The 23,262-nt window shown below is 23.3% G+C and overlaps 1 protein-coding gene across 1 annotated transcript in view; it reads left to right on the top strand.

Moving 5' to 3' along the window:
- LOC111613154 (neuroligin-3-like) overlaps nucleotides 1-22,029 on the top strand; it is a 39,659-nt gene extending 17,630 nt beyond the window's left edge. The window contains exons 2-6 of the mRNA XM_023354469.1: nucleotides 7,010-7,195; nucleotides 10,699-11,488; nucleotides 13,564-13,679; nucleotides 14,765-15,288; nucleotides 21,428-22,029. Of these exons, the coding sequence (XP_023210237.1) occupies nucleotides 7,010-7,195; nucleotides 10,699-11,488; nucleotides 13,564-13,679; nucleotides 14,765-15,288; nucleotides 21,428-21,733 (1,922 nt within the window). The 3' untranslated portion in view covers nucleotides 21,734-22,029. The remainder of the gene's footprint in view (nucleotides 1-7,009; nucleotides 7,196-10,698; nucleotides 11,489-13,563; nucleotides 13,680-14,764; nucleotides 15,289-21,427) is intronic.
- The last annotated feature ends 1,233 nt before the right edge of the window (nucleotides 22,030-23,262 follow it).

The raw sequence follows: 23,262 nt of genomic DNA, 5'->3' as shown, positions 1-23,262 counted from the left end.
CTTATCTAAATTAATATATTAAGCTATAATATTTAATTTTATGTATAAGACATAAAATTCAATTATTAAATTAAAATTAAAATCTTTCAATTATATATTATTTGTGATTAAATTATTTATTAATCCGTTAATTTTAAATTATAATTTCTTATTTTATAAGATATTTTTAGGATAATAAGGATGTTAACAATAATAATTTTTTATTTATGTACAACTTATATTCTTACTTTCTTTATTTTATATAATAATAATAATATAGAGTCTTGCAAAAATCAGTTAACCAATCTAAAGCTAGCTTTATTGTAATTTCTGCTAACAAAAGCTTGTAAATATTATTTAAAATAGGATATTTCCAATTCACTACACAAAGTTTTAAAACACTTTTATAAATTTTCTGATATACACGTGAAAGCACCAGCACTTAGTTTTTCGATATACTATATTCATTTATCAAAGGGTCATATATAAATAATGTATTATATGTGATAGGGATGTAAATAATTATAAATACTTATATAATAATAATATATAAATGAAAAATAATCCTTCTTTTCAATATAATATAAATGAAATCTGCATATTATTCATATAAATACTCGTATAACATAAATTATGTGTTGTCGATCATTGGCGTATGAAAAGTTTTTAATTATCAATTAGTCTGTGAATACAACAACATTTATAGATAAATTCAAGCCAACTATAAATAAAATTTTTCTAAATTATTATGTAAATTAGATTTATTTTATTATTCAGTTATTCGCATTAATCTTTAGTTCAACAAGAAATACACAAAAATTAAATTAAAACTTCTTTTAATGTTTCCTTTGATGAATTTTCTCTAATTTAGTTATAAATAAAACGAAACTTTTTCCAATTTAATTTGCTCTTTATTTTAAAATATAAAGAAAATAGAATGAATATAGTGTTATTTCATACAGTATTATATATAATATCTCGTAATATAAATATTTTATTAATTCGAAAACTTGGTCAATACAATAGCTAGAATAGTACTATCTTAAATAATTAAAACGAAAAATTTGTGTTAACTTCCTCCCTAACATTAAGAATAATTATATCCTAGTGAAATATCGTTTCTAACGTTTCATGAATATAATTTAGTGGTAACGTCATCTAATTTTTCATTAACGCACACAACCTTAAATAACCTCAAGAATTATCTTTCAAGTTTAATATTTCTCCATAATGTTCACTCTATTATTTATTAGACCCTAAGGTTTAAAATGAAGAGTGACAGTTATTTATGATAAAATTTGAACTTTTATTTTATATTATTCATTTTTTATTAAAATTCTTATATTCTTCTTTTCATTTTCTTCAACATATGCACCACGTTAGTTTTTACACTTCAATATATCAAACGTCCTGCATTCATATTCTTTACATTAGGATGTCTGTGGGAGTTTCTATTGGAAAAAAAGAGAGAAAGAGAGAGACTATTCTTCTGATGTACTGTATCTTATTTGACATTATCATCTGTGTTGGATAAAGCAGTTTCATTTTCTACTTTCGCTCTTATTATTGGTTATTGCTTTTTTACTTCATCGGGTAATTTAATTTCAAATTTCACGATTTTCTTTTAAGATTTCTTCTTGTACATTTCTTTTACTTTATTATAGAGATTCTTTATAAACTTTTACACGAAGTTTTATTATTTTTAACTTTATTAATAAAAATTTCATTTTATCACATAAATATTTTAAGTAATAAAATTGTAATAATTGCGAAAGTGCAATTTTATTCGCATTTATAAAATTAATCGTTCCAAATTTATTCATATAATTCGTATTTAAAATATTTATCTTTTACGAAATAAAACAATAAAATATTCAATTCTAAGTATTGTAAATATGCAAAATAACAATGTTATATAAATATAAATGTATTATATGTTATATTTATATAACACACAAATACACATACATATAACTCTATTCTTGATTTATGAGACTTTCCTTTATATTTAAAGTTATTATAAGAAGAGTACAGACTTCTTTAGTAGAAATTTAGATTAGTTGACTCAAATAGTAGAAAAGATTTAAATTAAAAAAGAAAAATATCGTGATTCACTTTCTCTCGAGTCACATTTATGCCACTGTTTAATATGGACTCAATTCTGTCAATATTCTTTTAAATACTATACGAAAGAAATAAGACAAAAGACTATACTGAGCAGTTTGCAAAACGAATATTTAGATATTCAGAAAATCTATTTAATTGTTTAAATTAAGGAGGAATAAACGTTTATGACTAATTCGTTGCATTCAATACATACCTAAATGTTAAAACAGGAGTTCTAGGCACTACACAGAAGAGAAAAACGTCAATAAAATTCTAGTGAAGAGTGAAATTACATTAAATCTTAAAATATTCTTTACATAATAAAGTATAAGTTTCTTAGACTTTTAGATTTCAAGATTGGCTATCTTGTTGATCTATTTTAAAATTTCAGTTAAGAAATATAGACCTATATAGAAATCAAAATTATAATTTAGTTTTATTCGTATCAATGTTTAATAGTTTACTTTTGTCATATAATTAAAATCATATCAAATATTTAATTCCAGTAAATTAAAAAAATTTTATACCTGTTATGTACAGGAATTCTTATACTTGCATGTACTTTCTGCTTTCCTTATATTTTCTTTTATATACATATAAAGTTTTAAACTATAATATATAATATATAGGTACAGAATGATCCAAAAATAATTTTATATTTACATTTAAAATGAACCTTATATAATAATTTACTTTTATCTTCGTATTTTTATTATTCGAATATTCATTAAAATTCTACACTTCCAGTAAGGTTTCAATAAAATCATTTAAAATGTTTTTCACATTATATCTAACATGTTTCAAATTCATAGAACCTAATGTATATTTATGAGAATTTTTTATTGAATTTTGTCTCTTACTTCTATTTCTTTTCTAACTAAATGTGTTTATTATCTTAAAAAAATCAATTTTACGGATGAACCATTTATGTATACAATAATCTTGGCTGATGACAGGAAAAGCAGAATTAAGTTCTTGGTTTTATCTTCGTATTATTTTATATAAGATAAATATCTTAAAACATTATTAAAAAGATTAATTTTTATAATGTTTTAAGTATGTTAATTAAGATTTATTATAGCTATTATCACTTCAACATCAACTGATAGAAGAAATAATGTTATATATATTTATTTAAGAAAAATAAATACATTATATATAATTAGGTGTATTTTTATCATCGTTAAGAAATCATATAATTAAAATTTTTAGCTCTTTTATTTCTATATTTAATAATCGTAATTAATTAATATCTATTTTATTTGCAAATATTGTTTTTACTTAATTTGTACATTTTATCTCTCTTATCTTACTAGTTAATTGTATCCATTAATAATTCATTTGTTTATTACACATTAGAAAATTCACAAAAAATAAAACATTCAAATATTTTTTTAAATAAACTTTATTTTTAAAAAAATATATTAAGTGAATTACTGTATTTTTAATGTGTAAAGTTCCTTACAAAATTATAAGTCTCTTGAGATTTGTTGTATGCTTTTAGAAATAATACAAATAAAAATTCATCTTTGTCTACAAATAAATTAGTAGTTTAAGATCTAAGAACCATTATTATTTAATTTTTATTATAATATTCTTACTAATATTATTAAATTTAAATTTTCTCTTTAATAAAAGGCAAAGGATGCTTATTATTATTGTAATTTAATTTTATATTTATGACGAAATTCTTCATGACAAATCAAAAATATAAACTGAATTTAAATTTATAATTTAAAAATCTTTTTCATAAATATATTCAATGATTATGAACTTTACAAATTGATATCAAGGTAAATTTTTGTCTAATTATTATAAATATATGTCCAATTTTTTGTATATTCGGGTATGTTTTATTTTAAATTAAATAATCGTTAAGAAAATCTAGCTAAAAATTAAAAATATACATTATTTAATTTTAAAAGTGGTAAAGAGTTTTATTAAATTTTAACCATTTTATAATAATTTTATTTTATAATTTGCTTTCATTATAAAAGCAAAAAAACGTTAAACCTTAATTATTTAAACTTTAAATTGATAATTTTAATGTATTATGCTTAAATTTTATTGGCAATTTTAATTAATTTTTAGTAATTTGAAAGATTTTTATGCATTTTAATTAAATTAGCACGCAACTAATTTATATTTTTATTTATAATCTTCTGAACATAACTTTAATGAATAAAGAAACTAAAGAAAATTAGTCAGCCGGCTATTCCAAAAGGGAAATTTTTTTTTAATATCATTTACGCTAGTAAAATTTCTTAGGATCCATAAATTATTAATTGAAATATTAAGTATGAAACAATGAGAATTTATCTGCTTATCTAAGTCTTTTCAGAAATTACGTCGAATCCGAATGATTCATACGATTGTCAGAATTTTTCGAAGCCTTAGAGAAAGAAATATTACTGATTTCTGCTTATCTGTGAAAACAGTCTCTTATTACTGATGACTGTAATTAAAATAGCATTCATTCAATCCCTTTATCGAATATCGTTTTGTTATAAATGTTTCAACCGAATAATTTCCGTTTTACGTAATAGAAATTTCGGACATATTTAAGCTTAATATATTTGAGAAAGTTTTTAATGCGTTGTTTGATAAATATAATAATTATGAGTTTGAAAACGTTTAAAATTAGCATGAATTTAATCCAAAATAATATCACTTTTATTCTAATTGTAATTCATCTTTATTTTTAATTCTTTTTACGAGTTATTTAGTAGTAAAAGCATGTAACTTATATAGGAGCAATAGCTAATTTTGACTGTACTAGAAAAACATTTGTTCGTGATCCATATATTGATATAAATTTGTAAATAATTATAAATTAATTTTAAAATATTCTTAAATATTCTTTATCTATTACTGCAATTTATCAATAATGATAATAAATTTGAAAATATTTAAAATTACTACACATTTAATTTATTATTATATTATAATATACAGTGAAAAGGTAGATGTTTTATTTGTTAAATTACATGCAATGTTTAAAGACTTTAAAGCAACTTTAAACATTAAATATAAGTTTGTTTCTATATTTTATGCATATACTATTAAACAAGAAAAAATATATAGAATTTTTCAAGTGAAAATCCGTTTTTAAATAATAAATTTAAATGCAATAATTTATTTTATAATTGTAAAAAATATATTTACAAACAAAAATAGTTAAAGATAAATTGCATTTATTCTAAACATGATATAATTAATGCAACATTAATCATTGTTTAAAAAGTCGTGAAACAATTGATTAAAAGAATAAATCATTTTTATTTTAAATATTTTTAAAAAGTTAAAAAAATATTTTTAAATTTTTAAATTCTTGCATTTACTTAGCTAGATAAACTGAATTCTGTTTATTATTCATAACGCTTCAATGGAACATAAAAATTCCTATTTTATTTAATACGAATACATTGTCGAGAATTTTTATTTTGTTACACATAACACGTCAAAATCATATTTTTCTTAAATTCAAATTATTCAAGCAACAATTCTATTTCGATCGCTAAGAAAATATAATTATTTGTGATTTCACTATTCATTGGATACTCATTCTCCATGAAGAAGGATTAAAAAGTTTGTTTTCTTAAATTCCTCATCAGAAAATTCATTAAAGTAATTAATGTCATCTACAAATGTAAACTTCTTCCAAGCTTGTTGGTAAGTAGAATTTATCACGATTTGAATAAAGACGATTACAAGCAGTCACATTTATAACAGTTTTAAAATTATACCTATTATTTATATCGGATTAAGTAAGTAAACATGTGTTAAATTCTAAGAATATTTTAATGAATAATTGTAATTCATATTTTAAAAATATAAATTTATTAGTTCTTTCAAGAATTAATAAATTTTCGCGAAAATGTTTGCAGAATAGAATCATTTTTTTGGTAGAAGTAACAATAAATTTTATTTTATAATTTTAAAGTATGGAAAATTATTATGGATCTACAGCTTTTAGTAGCTTAGTTTGAACATGACTGATATAAAAAAGAAACTGGTTCGATTTTTATAAGGAAACACTATTGGTTTTTACAGTTGGCTCTAAGATTTACTCATCCTCTGAATGGATACAAAGCGCTTGCTAGGGATATAGGCAGATTGGAAAAATCGATCTGGCCTTTTATCATCCTATACGTCGAAAGCTGAGTGGGGTGGGTTTACTCTCACTTCTAAACATTCATTTTCTTAATAACTATAGCACATTTGCTTTCTGTAATATGCAAACATGAATTGAGTATTAAATTTTAATCAGATACAGTATAAAACAAACAATAATATATTTTTTCAAAATCTTTTTTATCTATAAAACTCACTTTTATTCTAAAATCTTATCTGAATAAAAAATTCTATGAACATATTTTAATTATAATTAATTCAAATTGTTAAATTTGATTAATTATTACATTTACAAAAGAATCTCGTTGCGCATTTGTCACGTATGGCGAATCAGGTTAGCATTTTGTTTTTGAAAGCTCTTTACGAGAATAATAATAAAAAAAATACCCTAATGACATTTTGTAGGTTCAGTGAAAAATTATAAAAAAAAACACTAATTATAATAATGAGATTCTATGTAATGTTCATACCTCTGTTACTAATTATCTACTATATTACCTTCTTTATCTCTTATATTGAGTGCGATGTGTTGAATATTAAATCCTGATATCATTATATAACTATCCACTAATTATAAAGTAAAAATATAAAAATATAACAAAATAACGTTGTGATTTTTATATTAATATACATTCTCTCAATTACAAATAATAAGCTATTATTTCTTTATTTTGTTTAATTATGCTATTAAATTAATTACAACAAACGTGAATTTTAATTAGATATATATTTTTTAAATTAATAGTAATGATTTTTTAAATTAATAGTAATGATTAGATATTGTTTCTAGGATTCCTTCCTGCCATGGAAGGATCTGCAAGAGGAAATTATGGTTTAATGGATCAGGTAGCAGCGTTGCATTGGATCCAGGAAAATGTAGCAGAATTTGGTGGAGATCCAAGAAATGTAACACTTTTTGGCCATGGACAAGGTGCAGCGTGTGTAAATCTTCTCATGCTTTCGCCAATGGCCAAAGGTAATTTAGTTACATAAATTTCGAAAACAATTTCTTTTAATAACCATGTTGTCGTAAATTGCCAATTTAAGTTTATATAAACTAAGATTAAGAAAGATTTAAAAGACTTAATATTTAATTAAACAGTATTTGAGACATCAGAAATTTTTAAGACTCAGATAAATAGGAAAAATTACTTTACACAAATAATTTATTTCAGTATTATAATAAATTGGATTTTCTAATGTGTAGTAAGACATAATTAAGTCCAAGAATTTGACAGTATAATAATAGATAAGTGAATATGTTCTAATTAGGAGAAAGGATGGTGATCCTTAAAGCGATTTCAGAAATATTGTAGATCGGTAAGTGGATCAACACCAATATTCTCCGAATCTTTAAAGTTGATGGCGTTGTATAAAGAGCTTCTTCAAATTTTCAATCAGTGCCAAGTTGATGACAAAATTATTAATAACAAACTGAATACTTTCACAAAATTTACTCCTACAATAAAATTGTTTTGCACTTGTAAAATATATATATTTTTTAAATATCATAAGCTATAAATGATATATTTTTAATTTATTATTATATTTAACATAATGAGAGTAATTTAACATAAATTTATTGTTATTTTATTATTTATAGTGAATTCAAACATATATTAATATTCTTTAGAATATTTTATAAATTGATTTATTTTATAGATAAAATTTGAATTAAAATTTTTATGTAGTGTTACATTATTAACATTATAATTATCCTATTACTTGTAATTACTTTTTATATATTTTCTCTTTGTAAACTAATATTTTCAGTCATTAATCATTTTCTCTGCTACATTAATTTTCTTTGATTTATAATTTTGTTTTTTAGTTTTACGTTTTTATTTTATTTTTTGATTTTAATGTTCTTATTAAAATCTTTTACGTTTACAGATTATTATTATTTTTTTAATTTTATTATAATTATTTATATAAAATAACAATGACTCTTATGGTCTAAACTTTAAAGATATGACAGACATAATTTAATTGATTATTTTATTTAATTGAATATATATAATTGTAATAAATAAATTTAAGAATTTAATAAAATATTTTAGTAATCACAGTTTAATTTTTTATAAATATTCAACTATGTTCTTTTAAAATAGTAATTATTCGAGAAACTTTTATGTGAGTTTACTTTATCATAAGCTAAGTTAGTTAGATTACTACGAAATAACTGGCAGCTAATTTTATTAACATTACATTTTAACAGTTAAAATAAAGAGTAGGGTTTTAATGTATACGAACATTTGAATACATTCGTAATAATAATAAAATGGTGCCATGCTAAAAGATGATATTTGAAATGTTTACATTATTCATAAAATTTTCCACCTGCGTGCAATATTGACATTAAAATGTCATACATCCCATGATTTACAATGTAGTCTGTTGGAAATTATTTTGTTAAATATTTCGTTGCAAAGTTTAACCACAAGCCCTGTGTGTTGTTTCGTGACGGGTTTGTTGATTCGGGAAGAAGTTACGTCAAATGGTGCGTTTTAGTTCAGCAATCGATTGGTGCTGGCTCTTTTATTCTACAGTTCATTTGCATGTTTATGGAAGTTCGTTGGTGCACAAAACTCAGTCTTCTGTCAACACGACCCCTAAGAGCATGCGTGAAATGCTAACGTCTTGAGAAATGATTGGACTCTCAACAAGAAGAGAGAAATCGAGAAAAGATCGCTTACTATTCAAGTTGTCTCTCTTCACCCTGTAGGTCTGTCAGAGAATCAGAGAAGCGTGAGATTCTTTCGGTTTTCTTTCGTCACTTCTTTTTTCCAACACCTTTTGTGGCAGAGTCACTGGGTCATTGAACGAACTTCGAAACTTTTTTACTTCTTTTTTTTCTCTTACCGCTAGCACATTTTTGACGCTGAAAAAATCATTTTGTATTCTTTCATCAATGATTCTAAAGAAAAGATGTCAGAGCAAAAATGACGTAAAACTCACTTTAGTATTTTCAGTTTTTCAAAAAGTTTGGATTAACTCTTTTGATTACTTTTGAATTATTTAATTTTTTTTATGTGTGCTTTTAAGTTTCTTATTTCGATTTGATTTAGAATATTAAAAGAAAACTTAGTTTTCATTCCGTCACGAAATTAAACTATTATGATGTAGTTTTGACGTCGATATCTTCCAAAAATCGTTTAAATAGATGTAATATCATTGTTGTATTGAATTCGGTTTACAATTTGTTTCAGAAATAAATAATTTTTATTCTTCGAACTTAAAACAAATTCGGTTTATGTAAATTACTTTGAAACACGATTTTATCAGGAAATTTATTAATTTTCCTTTTTTTTTCTTTTTAATCTTTGCTTTGTTCTTGGGAAGCACATTATATTTTTAAAATATTATTTCTCAACTTTAAATTTAATTTTAACATGTTTTAATGAATAATACATTTTTTAATAATTTGATTTGAATTAAATTTTAATATTTTATATGTCCTCTAACTGTAAAAGTTTATTTACTTTTGTTATTATTTATTCAATATTTTAACTTGAAAACCGAAGACTAAAAATTATTCGTTAACATAAGGCAATAAATAAATATCTTATAAGATAAATCATTATTAATGATTTAAAAATATTAAATAAAATAGCATTTATTAATAAATAACATGCATTATCCTATAACTTTGTTTTCATTCTAAGTTTTATTTGATTTATTTTTATTCAATGTTATTAAACAGAGATTATTTCTTATCTAAAAATATCTATTATCTATAAATACTTTTATTATAAAAGTTTTGATATTATAATTAAAAATATTTTATAAATACATAAAATACATAGATTTAAAAATAAAAATAGACTATAACAAATGATTATGTTTAAGAAAACCATATAATGTAATAAAAATTAATTTATTAAGTATAGTTAATTAGTTACTCTTCGAAATATATAATTAATTTAATGGAGATAATTCAATTACTTTCAAAAAACGAACTTGGATTTTATAAATTAAAACTTATATATATATATGTATTTTATCCTCTTAAGAAATGTTATAAAATAAAGAAGAGAAAATATTAAATGTATTCGCTGTTCGGTTTTTAATCTATTTAAAAACTAAATAAAACTTTTACGAATTTCATAATCGTATTAATGGACAAAAAACACAGAAGAAACAGTAATACAACATAAAGAAAAATGAATAAAATCAAAATCTTTAATATATTTTTTTTCTTTATTTTACTTTACATTTTACTTACGTAATAAGATTATTCATATGTTATTATTAAGATGGCTTAAAAATCGATTAAACTTTTTAATTTTTATCGCATGTTTTGAAAAATAAATTTTAATTTATCTTACTATAATTATAATTTTTAAAATGAAGAAAATTATTTATGAAATTTATTCTAGTCTGGAATACAGTTGATTGATAAGATGGTTTCAGAAGATTTTTGTGACTGTTAGCTTTAGTTGATACCTCTGACGTCTAAAAATATTTATTTTCTTTCAGGATTGTTTCAGCGTGCTATTATTCAGAGTGGATCTGCACTTAGCCCATGGGCTATAGCTCGTGAAGCTCTTACCTATACACGTCATTTAGCACGTGTGCTAGGTTGTCCTATTCAGGAAAGTAATGCTTTAGTGGATTGCATGAGAGAGCGGCCAGTTGCAGACATTATGAGAGTACAACTTTTAGTCCCTGCACATTTGACAGCCTTCGGTCCAACTATAGATGGAGTTATGGTCCCTGATGAACCAACAGCCTTAATGGAAGAATATACTGAATTGTATGGTCAATACGATTTATTGTTTGGTGTTTCTAGAGTCGAATCTTTTTTTCAGTTCTCGGCACAAGAAGAAAAACACGGTATTGAAAATGATCGCAGAGACCGCTTACTGAGAACTTTGGTAAGAAATCTTTTTACTTATCATCTACAAGAGATATTTTTGACAATTGTCAACGAATATACGGATTGGACTAGGCCAGTGCAACATCCTATAAACGTTCTAGATGGTACATCTGATGCACTTGGCGACGCGTTAGTAGTTGCTCCTTTAATCAGAGCGGGTAATTACCATTCTCTGGTGAAGACGAACTCTTTCTATTACGTGTTTGGCTACCAAACAGAGGACAGTCATTATTCCCAAAGGGTGGGTTGTGTTCACAACGAGGACTTGCCATATATCTTCGGTGCTCCTCTTATTGGACAGCTTGGACATTTTTATAGCAACTACACTCGAGCTGAAATCTTGTTGGCTGAAGCTGTAGTACTTTATTGGACAAATTTTGCCAGAAATGGGTAAGCGTTTATCCGAAAATAATGAGTTATTAGTAACAGTTTGGGTTTAAGTTAAATTTACTTTACTTTGATTTCGGTTATAAAATTGTTATTACAATTTTTCACTGGTACTAAAACTATAAAGGTGCAAAAAATATGATTTGAGTTTTAAATTGATATTTAATGTTGCTCATGTCATAATTTCGAACATAAAACTTATCTAAGTCTAGAAAAATATTTTTAAAATATTTTTTTACATAAAATTTAAGATTTTACTTTTTAAAAGATTACAAAATAATATTACTTGCTATAAAAGGTGTAAATTTTATAATTTATTGGAATTTTAAACTGTTTTATATTTTAAATGGTTGTTATTTTTGTCAAAGATAATAAAATCTATTTTATTTTTAAATATATCCTTTTATTTAACCTAAAGTTTCCTATTTTCTGAAGCGACACATCGAAATGCATTTAGTAAACTTTATTAGTAGGAGACTTTCTTGGAAACTATAATAATGTTTATTTATGGCATAATCTCATCAGCAGCTGATCCTTTGTATTATTGCAGTATGTAATACACTATATCCTGTCGAACATTGTTCGTTCGGAAGAAGACATTGAATTGGACAGGATATATCCTGATTACTGGATAAATGAAAGAAAAATGTCTGTTGATAGCTATCTATTGTCACATCTGCTTTTTGTTCCTTTCGCTTCGATACAAAAGTGATTTGTAGACTCATAGTGATTACAGCATCAACTTGGACATTCTCCTTATGGTATCTTCCCAACTTAATTGAAATTACAGTAATTGGTACTTTAGCAAACATTTGGAGCTTGTATTCTTTGTGTATCTCAGCCATGTTTGTTGCTCTTAAAATTATTTGCTCATTTAAGACACAAAACAGACTACTAACTATTCTGGAATTCTCGTATAGCTAGGAACAATTTATTCTCTATAATTATTGTACTGCGGTTTATGCAAATATCATATTAGTTTGCAAGGTTTCTATTCTATTAAATTAAATAACATTCCGAATGGAAATCTTCATAAAGATGCTTATCTTTGAAGAATTTACTAATAAAGCTTACCTATAAGACGAGTTTAATGAATCAAGTAATTAGATGATTAATATTATTAGCTTTTAATTAAATATATTTCGGAATGAAATATAATATATTCAATGCAGAATTTTACTGATTTGTACGAACAGATGAGAGAAGATCCTCTTGTTTTAGAGTTAATGTTAAATATTTTAGTTAATATTTAATGTGGAATATTTTCTGATAATTTGCGGATGATTGTGTAGAATTATTAGGGCATTATGAATTCGACGCTTTTCGCTGATACTTGATGCAATTTACTCATTTGCATTGAAGCTTGCTACGCTTCAATATTTTCTAATGATGCTTAATTTGATTTAATGCTTTTCTGTGCCTCATATTATTGATTCGATTAGAACCATTTTTCGAATTAAATATTAGAATGAACACTTATCTTTGTTGAACATATTACATTACTGCGAAATTAACATGTTCTGATAAAGTACAAGAAGAATATTTCTCATTACTTGATCTAGTAAAAGCAGATATTTTAAATATTTAATACATTTTAGAGTATCTGTCAATGTAAAATTCTTTTTGTTGATAAATTAAAGCGTAATTATTAATAGTTTATTGATCATTTTAATAAAACATTTTAAATTCTGTTAAATTATATTAAAATTAATGTTATGACTTCTAACAGAGAATAATCTAAATATAGCCTATATACAATTAAATTTAATTAAAAATTAAATAAATAATCTTTAGAATTTATTGTTTAACTTTAAATTCTAGTCTTGATTTTTCTGTAAATTAAATAACAAAATAATTTTATTTCTAGAAGGAATTTAAAATATTTAAGTATTTATGTTGGTAATTGTCGATGTTGTTAGTTAATTATTGATTCGAAAATAATGTATATAGAGCTAATTATGTAATCATGACTAACAACATTAAAACTTTAGAAATTTTAATAAATTTGTCTTTTTAATTTAATAAGAGAATTATACTTTTGCCACAGGCATTATTATTTTAAAATTTTGGTTTTACAGTGATCCTAATATGGCAGGACACGAAGCAGATGTTGCGAGTGATAAAGGAAGAGGAAGATACGAAAGACTTCTGTGGCCAAGATACGAAAACATGCATCAGAAATTTTTACTCTTAGGTATAGCTCTGTTATTATTTTACAATATGTTTATTTTAATCATTAAAAATAATCAATATAATTTTAATTATAAGTTAATTTTATTTTTACTTCTTTTTATATTTAATTAATGAAAATAATGATTTAAGAATGTTTCTTTTTCCATACTTCTGAACTTATATCTATAGATTACTCATTGAACGATAAAAGCTAAAATATATATATAAATTTTTGTTTTATTTTGTCGCTTTTTTATTATTTATTTTTTTAAACAGGATCTATTAGTTCTTAAAACTAACTTTTTGTAGCCAATCTAATCATAATTTTTTCAAATGAATACTCTACTCGATAATTATATATGTATGTATTTTTTAAAAAGAAATGCCTAATTAATTTTCATATATTTTAAAACCTGTAAACATTATATTAAATATCATATTTTTTGTATTAAATTTTAGCAAAAATATCAACCATGATTTAATCGATTATACTTCAAAAAATATCAGATTTCTGATAACAAAAACTATATACGGATCAATATCTTGCATCTCGAAAGTTTTTACTCTTTACTTTAATTCAGTTTAGGTTTTAGATTTATATAAAAGTTTTATAATGTATAATTTATAAATATATTAATGTTTATTTTAAAAACGAACTTGAAACTATTTTTTAAAAAAAAAACATTTAATTTAATGTTATAATCTTTATTTAAATTTTTCAATTTTAAAGAATATGAAATTTTATTTAAAATATTCACTTAAAAAAAAGAATAATAATAATTTGTTTTAAATTTTTCTTTAGTTCAAAACATAATTTTAAAAAATTCATTTTTTAAAATGTAATATCGAGTTTTAAAAAGTCTCCAGGCTATTAAATGCTGAAGGGACTTTGAAAGACGTGTGAATAAGAACTTTTAACCTCAACTCTTGTTAGCTGATCAAATTTGCGACACTTCTACAAAATTCAATTTACTCATAAAAATGTTTACATTAAGTATTCGTTCTATAACATCACTTTAGATACAAGTTGAAAGTACTCATAAAGTTATTTCTATCTAATAAAATTTTATCATTTTAATGGTTCTATTTTTTTTTTCTTTTTGTCAGGAACAAAACCTAAAGTCAGAGATCATTATCACGCTCATAGATTGTCTGTCTGGTTGCATCTTTTTCCAACTCTACACCAAACAATTGCAGTTGGTGCAGCACCTCAACATCATCTCCTGGAAGATCATGATAACGCTCAAACCTACGACGGCATTGTAAGGCAGGTGCCATTAAACATGCCTCAAACAACGACAACTACTCTACAACCGACTACTACCACTACGACTAGGAAACCACCACCTCCACCTCCACATACTTTCTACATAACTCGGCCTAGGCTCCGCGCCACAAGGCAACCCCCTCGAGTGACATCATTATACCAAAACGATGTCATCACCCCAACCGTCCAGCCAACCGAAAGTTTGGAGAATGTGGTTCCTTCTGGAGTTTATTCAACTGCACTAAGTGTCACTATCGCTGTCGGTTGCTCTCTTCTCATTCTTAACGTTCTCATCTTTGCTAGCGTATATTATCAAAGAGAGAATAGTGCAACTGTTACAAAACCAAGAAGCAGAAAGCATTCGGTAAGATAAAATAAAAAAAAAAAGATATTTATATGTTTTCTAAAAATATTGCTAGTAATTTTCTTTTTTTCAAAATTTGAAATTTTTCATTGTAGTATGAGCTTAATATATCAACTTCCAAGTAAAATTGAGTAAATCATAACCTTGTGCAAAGAATAGAGAATTGTGTCATCTTAGTGTTTGGAATAAATTTTTCTTCTAGAACACGACGTTCTCTGTATATGTCAGAGACAAGCGGGCCACCATTTCACTGCTTCTCACTCTCATACATCAACGTCTCAACATCGAAGTTCTCTTTCTATAAACTATCACAACCAGCAAAATCTAAGAGTACAGTTTGACAGAATATATTGTATCAAAAGTTCCTAACAACTATCTGACAATAAAGAAAATAAAGATATTGCAAACATCTCGGAAAAAATCGAATGTCTGAAACAACCTTTCTATAAAGTTCTCCTAAAACAACAAAAAGAAAAAGTTTATAAAATATTATTTCGTTAGAACTTTTTCACTTTATTTCACTTCTCCTGATGTTTTCCAATTTTTGAAGTTTCCAACTTTAAAAACTTTTAAAGAATTACTTTTTGAATATATTTTATCTTTTTTTTAGGTCATTTTGCATTTTTATAATTTTAATTTCTTAAATTTTTTAAAATAATTTTTATCGAATAGCCATTCATTGAATTTTTACAATAAAATAAGAAAATTATTTATAAATTTTTTTTTAAATTTAAATTATTAACGTATAGGTCTAATATTTAATAAAATAAAAATCACTTATGTAATTATTTGTGCATCTTAATTCAGTTAGAAATATTTTAAACTTTTCTTTTACTCTCTTCTAAATTAGATTATTTTGCTATCTTATGTTATATTTATCATAGAATTTTAAAATAAATTTATTTTTACTGCAATCAAGCTGATTTTATAAATTTATTTATATGTTTATCTAACCAGTAAGAGCACTAGTAATATAGAAAAATAATAAAACTTTAATATAAAATAAGAACTAGGATTCACTGAACAGAATTCAACAATTTTTTTTACTTGAAGCTAACTTCATTATTTAAAGTAGTATAAACTTATGCATAAATCTATATATATGTCAGTCGAGTGAATCAATATTTTAACACTGAATTATATTTATGACAACTGCAACATACTGTGGCTTATCTAAAACTAAATTTAGCAAAATAAGAAATAAAAGTGCTTTGAAAAAAAAAGACTTCTTGAATACGTTTTCCTAACTTTTTTAAAAATAAAATATATAAAAATTACTTAAAAATGTTTTTAGTCTCCAATCAAAGGAAGACAATTAAAACAAGAAATTATTATTTTTTTAAAAGAAACATCTAAAACTCATTAACGAACACTTTTGTTGTCATCTCAGATATATTCTAATTTCAATTTCTCTTTTAACTTTAATAGCTTGCTTCGAAAATTTAATTTATAAGTATATTTTTTTACTTAAACCATTAATTTTACATGACAAAGATGATGAAGTTTACTTTAATGACGAGCTAAGATTTTAGTCAGAAACAATTATGTTATTTTAAGCAATATGAAATTTTTTTTTCTATTTTCTTATAACTTTAATAAAGGAAAATTTCCTTCTTTTTTTTTACCCAGCTTCTAAAGTAATTTAATTATATATATATTCAACTTTTTATGCATGATTCAAAAATTTAATTCCGTACCTATTTTTATTCTGGTTTATTTTATCGAAAATTAAATTTTGTAGCTATTCTTTACCGCTTATTTACTGTTACTCCGTACCTATATTCACATTTTCAAATTACTTTCACCACATTGAAATTAAAATGAAAATAATTTGTAAGCATTCTATTATATTTTCCTCTAATCTTTATTAAAAAAAATGTTTTTTTTATATTAAAAGTAAAATATTTTTACTTGTAGAAAATATCTTTATCTCAAATTATAAAATAAATTGGTTTTGTTATTGTTGAATTTTTTTTTTACTAAGTAGAAAATTATGTCGTTGGGATGTAAACTTTTCAATTTCTAATTCTTTATATAATTTTAATGAAATATTTAACTTCCTGAAATGTTTTTTTAGACTTTAAAATGATTTTTTTCGAATAAAAAATACGTTTTAATAGAAATTTATTCCAATTTAAAAGAATTATTTCACATAGAAATACATTTTCTACTATTTACTCTCATAAAAGTAAATTTATTTCGATTTGAAAAACACTTTTAAATAAATATTTATTGTTTTTAATAATTAAATATTCACTTAAAATTAATGAATATATAAAAATTATCATTCAACAATTATATTTTTCGTGAATGTGAGAAAATTTTTTAAATTTGATTTTAATGAATTTTATAAATTTCATTTTAAAATTGATTTTTAATGGCATAATTATTCTTACATAAGATAAAGGTCTTCAACAACCGTTAGAGATTAAAGTTGTGAATATCACAAAAGTAATTCATTTAATATTAATTCTCTCAACCACATTATTATAATTGACAAGAATCTTTTATACTGCGAACAATAGTAATTAAAAATTTATTTATTAAATTAATTATAAAGAAGAAAAAGAATTTCTTTAAGAATACAAACATTAAAGATAATGAATCAATAAAAGAAGCTAAAACATAAAGAATACACCAAAATAAAATTAATAATCGTATAAATATATTTAGGAAATGTTTTATACTTCTAAAAAAATACATTAAAATAATTTCTCTTTTTTTAATTTTAATTTTTTTATCTTTATATTTTATTAAATAAATAACAGCAATATCATTTTCTAATTTTCAAGCTGTCTTTTTTCAACATAAAAATCAGAATACGACTTAATTTTCTTAGAAATAATACAGAAAATATCTCGATTGTTCAATAGCAATAGTTTTTGACGTTTAAATCTTCATATTTTATCGAATAAAAAATATTGGTTAAGTCTTATCGTAGAATACATTAAGCTGTGATTCGTGAGAATTGTTTATGAGCTACGATAAGAACATCTAACAGATATGTTCATGATTCCCATTTTAAGTATTCTATCTAAGGTAGATTTATTTATATAAATCTTCTTTTATCTTAAAGAAGATAAATTTTGATAAATTCATTATTCGAGGAAAAAATAGTAATAAGTTTTGGCTTAGAAAAATAATTTATATTTTTTGTTAAAATTCGTGATTTTGAATAAACATATCGATCGTTAAAACAATTCTAGTTTGGAATTTTTTTTTTAAAATTAATAATCAAAAATATTTTTAAAAAATTTAATTAAAATTTTAATCAAAATAAGACATTTTTTTTAATTTAAAAATAATTGATCATCGCCATTGAAAATTGTTGAGAGTGTTAGTGACAGCAACAGCAATTACTAGAAAAACAGTTGATGTTATCATCCACCTGTTAGTCTGGTAACGATGACCTGCACCAACTACTGTCGCTTTAACACGTGTTTGGTTGAAAAGATGTCAAGACGTACCACCGAGATATTAAGAGAAAGTATTTTCTGGATTAAAAATGAAAAAAAAAGTTATATCAGAGAGATACTTGTCGTATCAGCAAAAAATAGTATCATTTGAGAAACTATGAAATATATTTTTTTATTTCTTTTGTGCTGAGTAAGAAGAGAATATCGATACTTTTATATAAAAAAGGAAAGAACTTTAAAATGCTATTGTTATTATAATTGTTTGGAAAATTTCAAATTTCTACTCAAAATTTTTAATTAAAAATGANTAATATTTTTTTTTTTTTTTGGTCTTATATTTATTTAAATGTTTAATCGAAATTGCTTATTTATTTAATCATAAAAATTTTTAATGAATAATGATAATAATAAAATTTTTAATGGTTTAACACATTATTGAAATTATTTATTTATTCTTCTGTGCAGAAGTGATATTTGTATAAATATCAAATTTTTTTTTTCTTTAAAATCCCATGAAAATTCCAATTGCTAAACTATTTTTCTTCGCTTTGAAATTTCGTGTATGGTTTATTTTGATTTAAAAAAAATAGAAACGAAAAATTATTTATATTGATGTTTTTATTGCAGTTTTATCTGAGAATAACATAAATTTGAATTTAAGAAAATGTTTGAATTAAATTAGAATTTTATGCTTAATCTCAGAGGAAATAAATTTTTTTTAGTTCTATAATACATTAATTGTTATATATTGTTTTATTTAGGCATATTTTATTTATTGTTTGATATTTGCTAATTAAATATATAATAATAATACTTTATTAAAAAAAAGTAAAAATATATTAACAAATTTCAGGGAATGATAATATTGCATATGATTTTAAGTTTTACTTTTAAAAAAAATCAGTTAAAATAAACTGAAAATATGTGAATTTATGATTAATTTTTTTATATTAAAAATTACATAAAAATCACCAAATTCACTAAAAAAATCGAATAAAGTGAATCACATTTTTGTGTTTTCGAAACATTTGTAAAAGAAAGGAAATGTAGAAAGACAAAAAGGCATAAGTCGGACTAGGATTTCAAGTGCTCGTGGGAATCGTATACTTTGCCGACTGATCCAAAACAATCGATGTGAAACAACACAAATTCTAATAAATGAATAGAAAACATCTACTTATATTTTATCTAAAGTCTTGTAATGTGTTACATTTCGATTCGTCTAGTCTTAAAAAAAAAAAATTCTTATTTATATTATAGAAAGTTAATATAAAATATACTAAAATTATTTTTTTATTACCAAATATTTTAAATTATATTTTACATAATATGTACTGTACAATATTTTCTTCAATTATATTATTTTTAGAAGAAAATCGTCTATTTTTGTAATTTATCTTTTTAAATATGATTAAATTTCTTAATAAAGATTATTATAATTTTCAGATATGTAAAGTAAATGTATTGGAAAATCAATAAAAATAATACCTTATATACGTTTACTAACTCTTCAGGAATATCTGTTATTTGAAAATATAGTAAAGTATTTACAATTATTTAATCTTAAATTAAATTATCGAAAATGATAGGAAATAATTGTAATGTTATCTTTTCTATTTTTACAAATTGTCTTTTTCCATTTGTTTTGGATCCAAAAATAAATACCGTAAACGCAATATATCATGCTAGTCTTCTTCATGACTTGGAAGTTCTCCAGCCATTAATCCAATTGAAAATATCGAAAATAAAGTAAAATGTACTTTAATATATATATATTTTTTTAAACCAGAATAGAGTTAATGTAAACTTTAATATAGATTTGGCAGCTTGAGATTGTTTTAAATCTCTTTCTTTACTTGTTGAATTATTATCTAAACATTTCGCAGTTTGAAATTGGATATTGATAGTTGATAGTCAATGATTTTCTTTGAATTATGAGTAAATTTAATATTTATTTAACATTAAAGATTTTTATCTTAGTCGTAATATTATCTAAATAAACATATTTCTATTGGAATTGCCTATTCAATAAATTTAAAGTAAAATCATTTTCCTCTTTATAAAATATATTTCTTACTGATGACATTTAATATACACAGAATTATTATTTTTAGATTAAAATTTAATAAATAATAGAAATACATTTTATACATTTTTTTTTTCTATGGAGAGATTCAAAATTATTCTCTCTATATTTTTAATTTAAATAATTTTCTGAGTAAATGTTAATCTTTTATTTAAAAAATAATTATTATTTTAGTTTATTCCTATTTCTTGAATATAAATTGTTCTTAAAATTACTTTAAATTAATCATTTTCAGTAATAGCTTATTTTATAGCTGTTGTCTAAATACTCTTTGATGCATATAATACTTTAGTCTAAGTGACCATATAAAGTCAAATATCACTGTTTACTGTCAATTGCCAAGATTTATAATGCTACCTAATACAAAATGAAGATTGGCAAAATAGCTCAATCTGGTTTCTTTGAGAACGTCGAGAAGTTGAATCTCAGAACTGATTTCCAGAATTTTCCGAACAAAAGCTGAAGACTTCTCAAATAATAAAATGATTAATTGGATAGTATTTGAGTAGTCTTTGGTCAATTTACCTATTCGTTGTGAGCGAAATTTTATTACTTATTATTGTGTCAAAAATTGTTTAAAATGTGATATAATTTTTATATTCTATATATTTTCTTAAATATCACTTTTCTTTAACAGTTGGCAAGATCATACACTGGTCCTCCAATGAATACTACACCTCAATTGAAACAACCACTTCTTCGTGTGTTACCTGTAACCACAGATGCCAATTGTAGCATTCCATCACCTCGTTACGTATCGCCGCCATCACAGTTTCAAGGTCGGACTTTAAATTCTGTATCTCCGAAGTCTCCAACATCGAAAACACCAAATTCTTCACTTCCAGGAAACTCGGTGCCAGAATCGATTCCACTTCTTCCACAAGGGATCATCAGGACTGCCGTCATAACAACAAAACCGTTGGAACAAGTACAAAATGCTTGAGATTGTGAATCAGCATCCGACGATTAAGTTGTTCGTTTAAGTTATTTTTCTTCCGTGTTTTATTTTTCATCATGTTCATGTAGCATTTCTTTGATTAAAGCAAAGAAATTCAGTCCAATACTGTGATCTCCGGTGATAATTTTTGATTCTCGATTGAAACATAACGATTTCCAATCATTATCTTGTAATCTATTGGAATGTTCTTCGAGTTACCACTATACTTTCGCTCGTGAAGGTTAACTGAAATCTGTGACAGATTTCATATGTACTCTGAGAAGTACAATAAAAATGTTTTTCTGGGAAAAGTCTCTATTTTTTTTTTCTTTGAACATCTTTTATTCTGTTTTGTAACAAACATAGACTTATCATTATTGTATCAGAAAATATTATAAATTTTTTTTAATTTAAAAATAATTGATCATCGCCATTGAAAATTGTTGAGAGTGTTAGTGACAGCAACAGCAATTACTAGAAAAACAGTTGATGTTATCATCCACCTGTTAGTCTGGTAACGATGACCTGCACCAACTACTGTCGCTTTAACACGTGTTTGGTTGAAAAGATGTCAAGACGTACCACCGAGATATTAAGAGAAAGTATTTTCTGGATTAAAAATGAAAAAAAAAGTTATATCAGAGAGATACTTGTCGTATCAGCAAAAAATAGTATCATTTGAGAAACTATGAAATATATTTTTTTATTTCTTTTGTGCTGAGTAAGAAGAGAATATCGATACTTTTATATAAAAAAGGAAAGAACTTTAAAATGCTATTGTTATTATAATTGTTTGGAAAATTTCAAATTTCTACTCAAAATTTTTAATTAAAAATGAATATTATGTATAAAAATTCTAAACTTTTTTATATTCACTTTACAAAATTTACAAAAACCTAAATCTAATAAGTATATAATTTAAATGAAATTGCTTTATAAATTTTAATTTATAATTCAAATTTTATATTTTAATAATGTGTTTAGTATATATTAATATGCATAAAGTTTAAATAAGTAACAATATTTTTATATTTTTGATTTTAATATTAGCTCCGGATTTTAATTTAAATACATATAGACATTTTTTAAAGATACAAAACAAAGTTATATGTAAAAAAAAAATACAACATATAAATGTTTAAGTAAAGACAGTAAATTATAAATATTAATATTCGTAGTTAAAGTTCTTTATTTCAAATTGTATTTAAATAAATCAATAACAATATGAACATATTTTAATACACGTTTTCTATATAAGAATAACTTTCCTTCATTATAAAAATATATATTTCATATAATACATATTTTTAGATTTTGAATCTAATTATTAACATTTATTCTATATTAATATAATTCTCGTGTTTAATGAAAGCTCATTCGACTGATAAAATTAGCATATTTTTATTAAATATATTAATTAAATTAATATATGTGCAATTCTTTAACAAATTCCCATTTTTTCTTAACATTAACATGTTGCAAATGATAATTAAATGGCTAAAAATAAAATATTTTTTTTCATATTAATTTAATAT

Source organism: Centruroides sculpturatus, unplaced genomic scaffold (assembly GCF_000671375.1).
Source record: "Centruroides sculpturatus isolate CEXI.00-Female unplaced genomic scaffold, Cexi_2.0 scaffold1816, whole genome shotgun sequence".
In the NCBI taxonomy this organism is placed as follows: domain Eukaryota; kingdom Metazoa; phylum Arthropoda; class Arachnida; order Scorpiones; family Buthidae; genus Centruroides; species Centruroides sculpturatus.
Note: the sequence above shows the minus strand (reverse complement) of the source record. Positions and strands in the feature narration are given on the sequence as shown.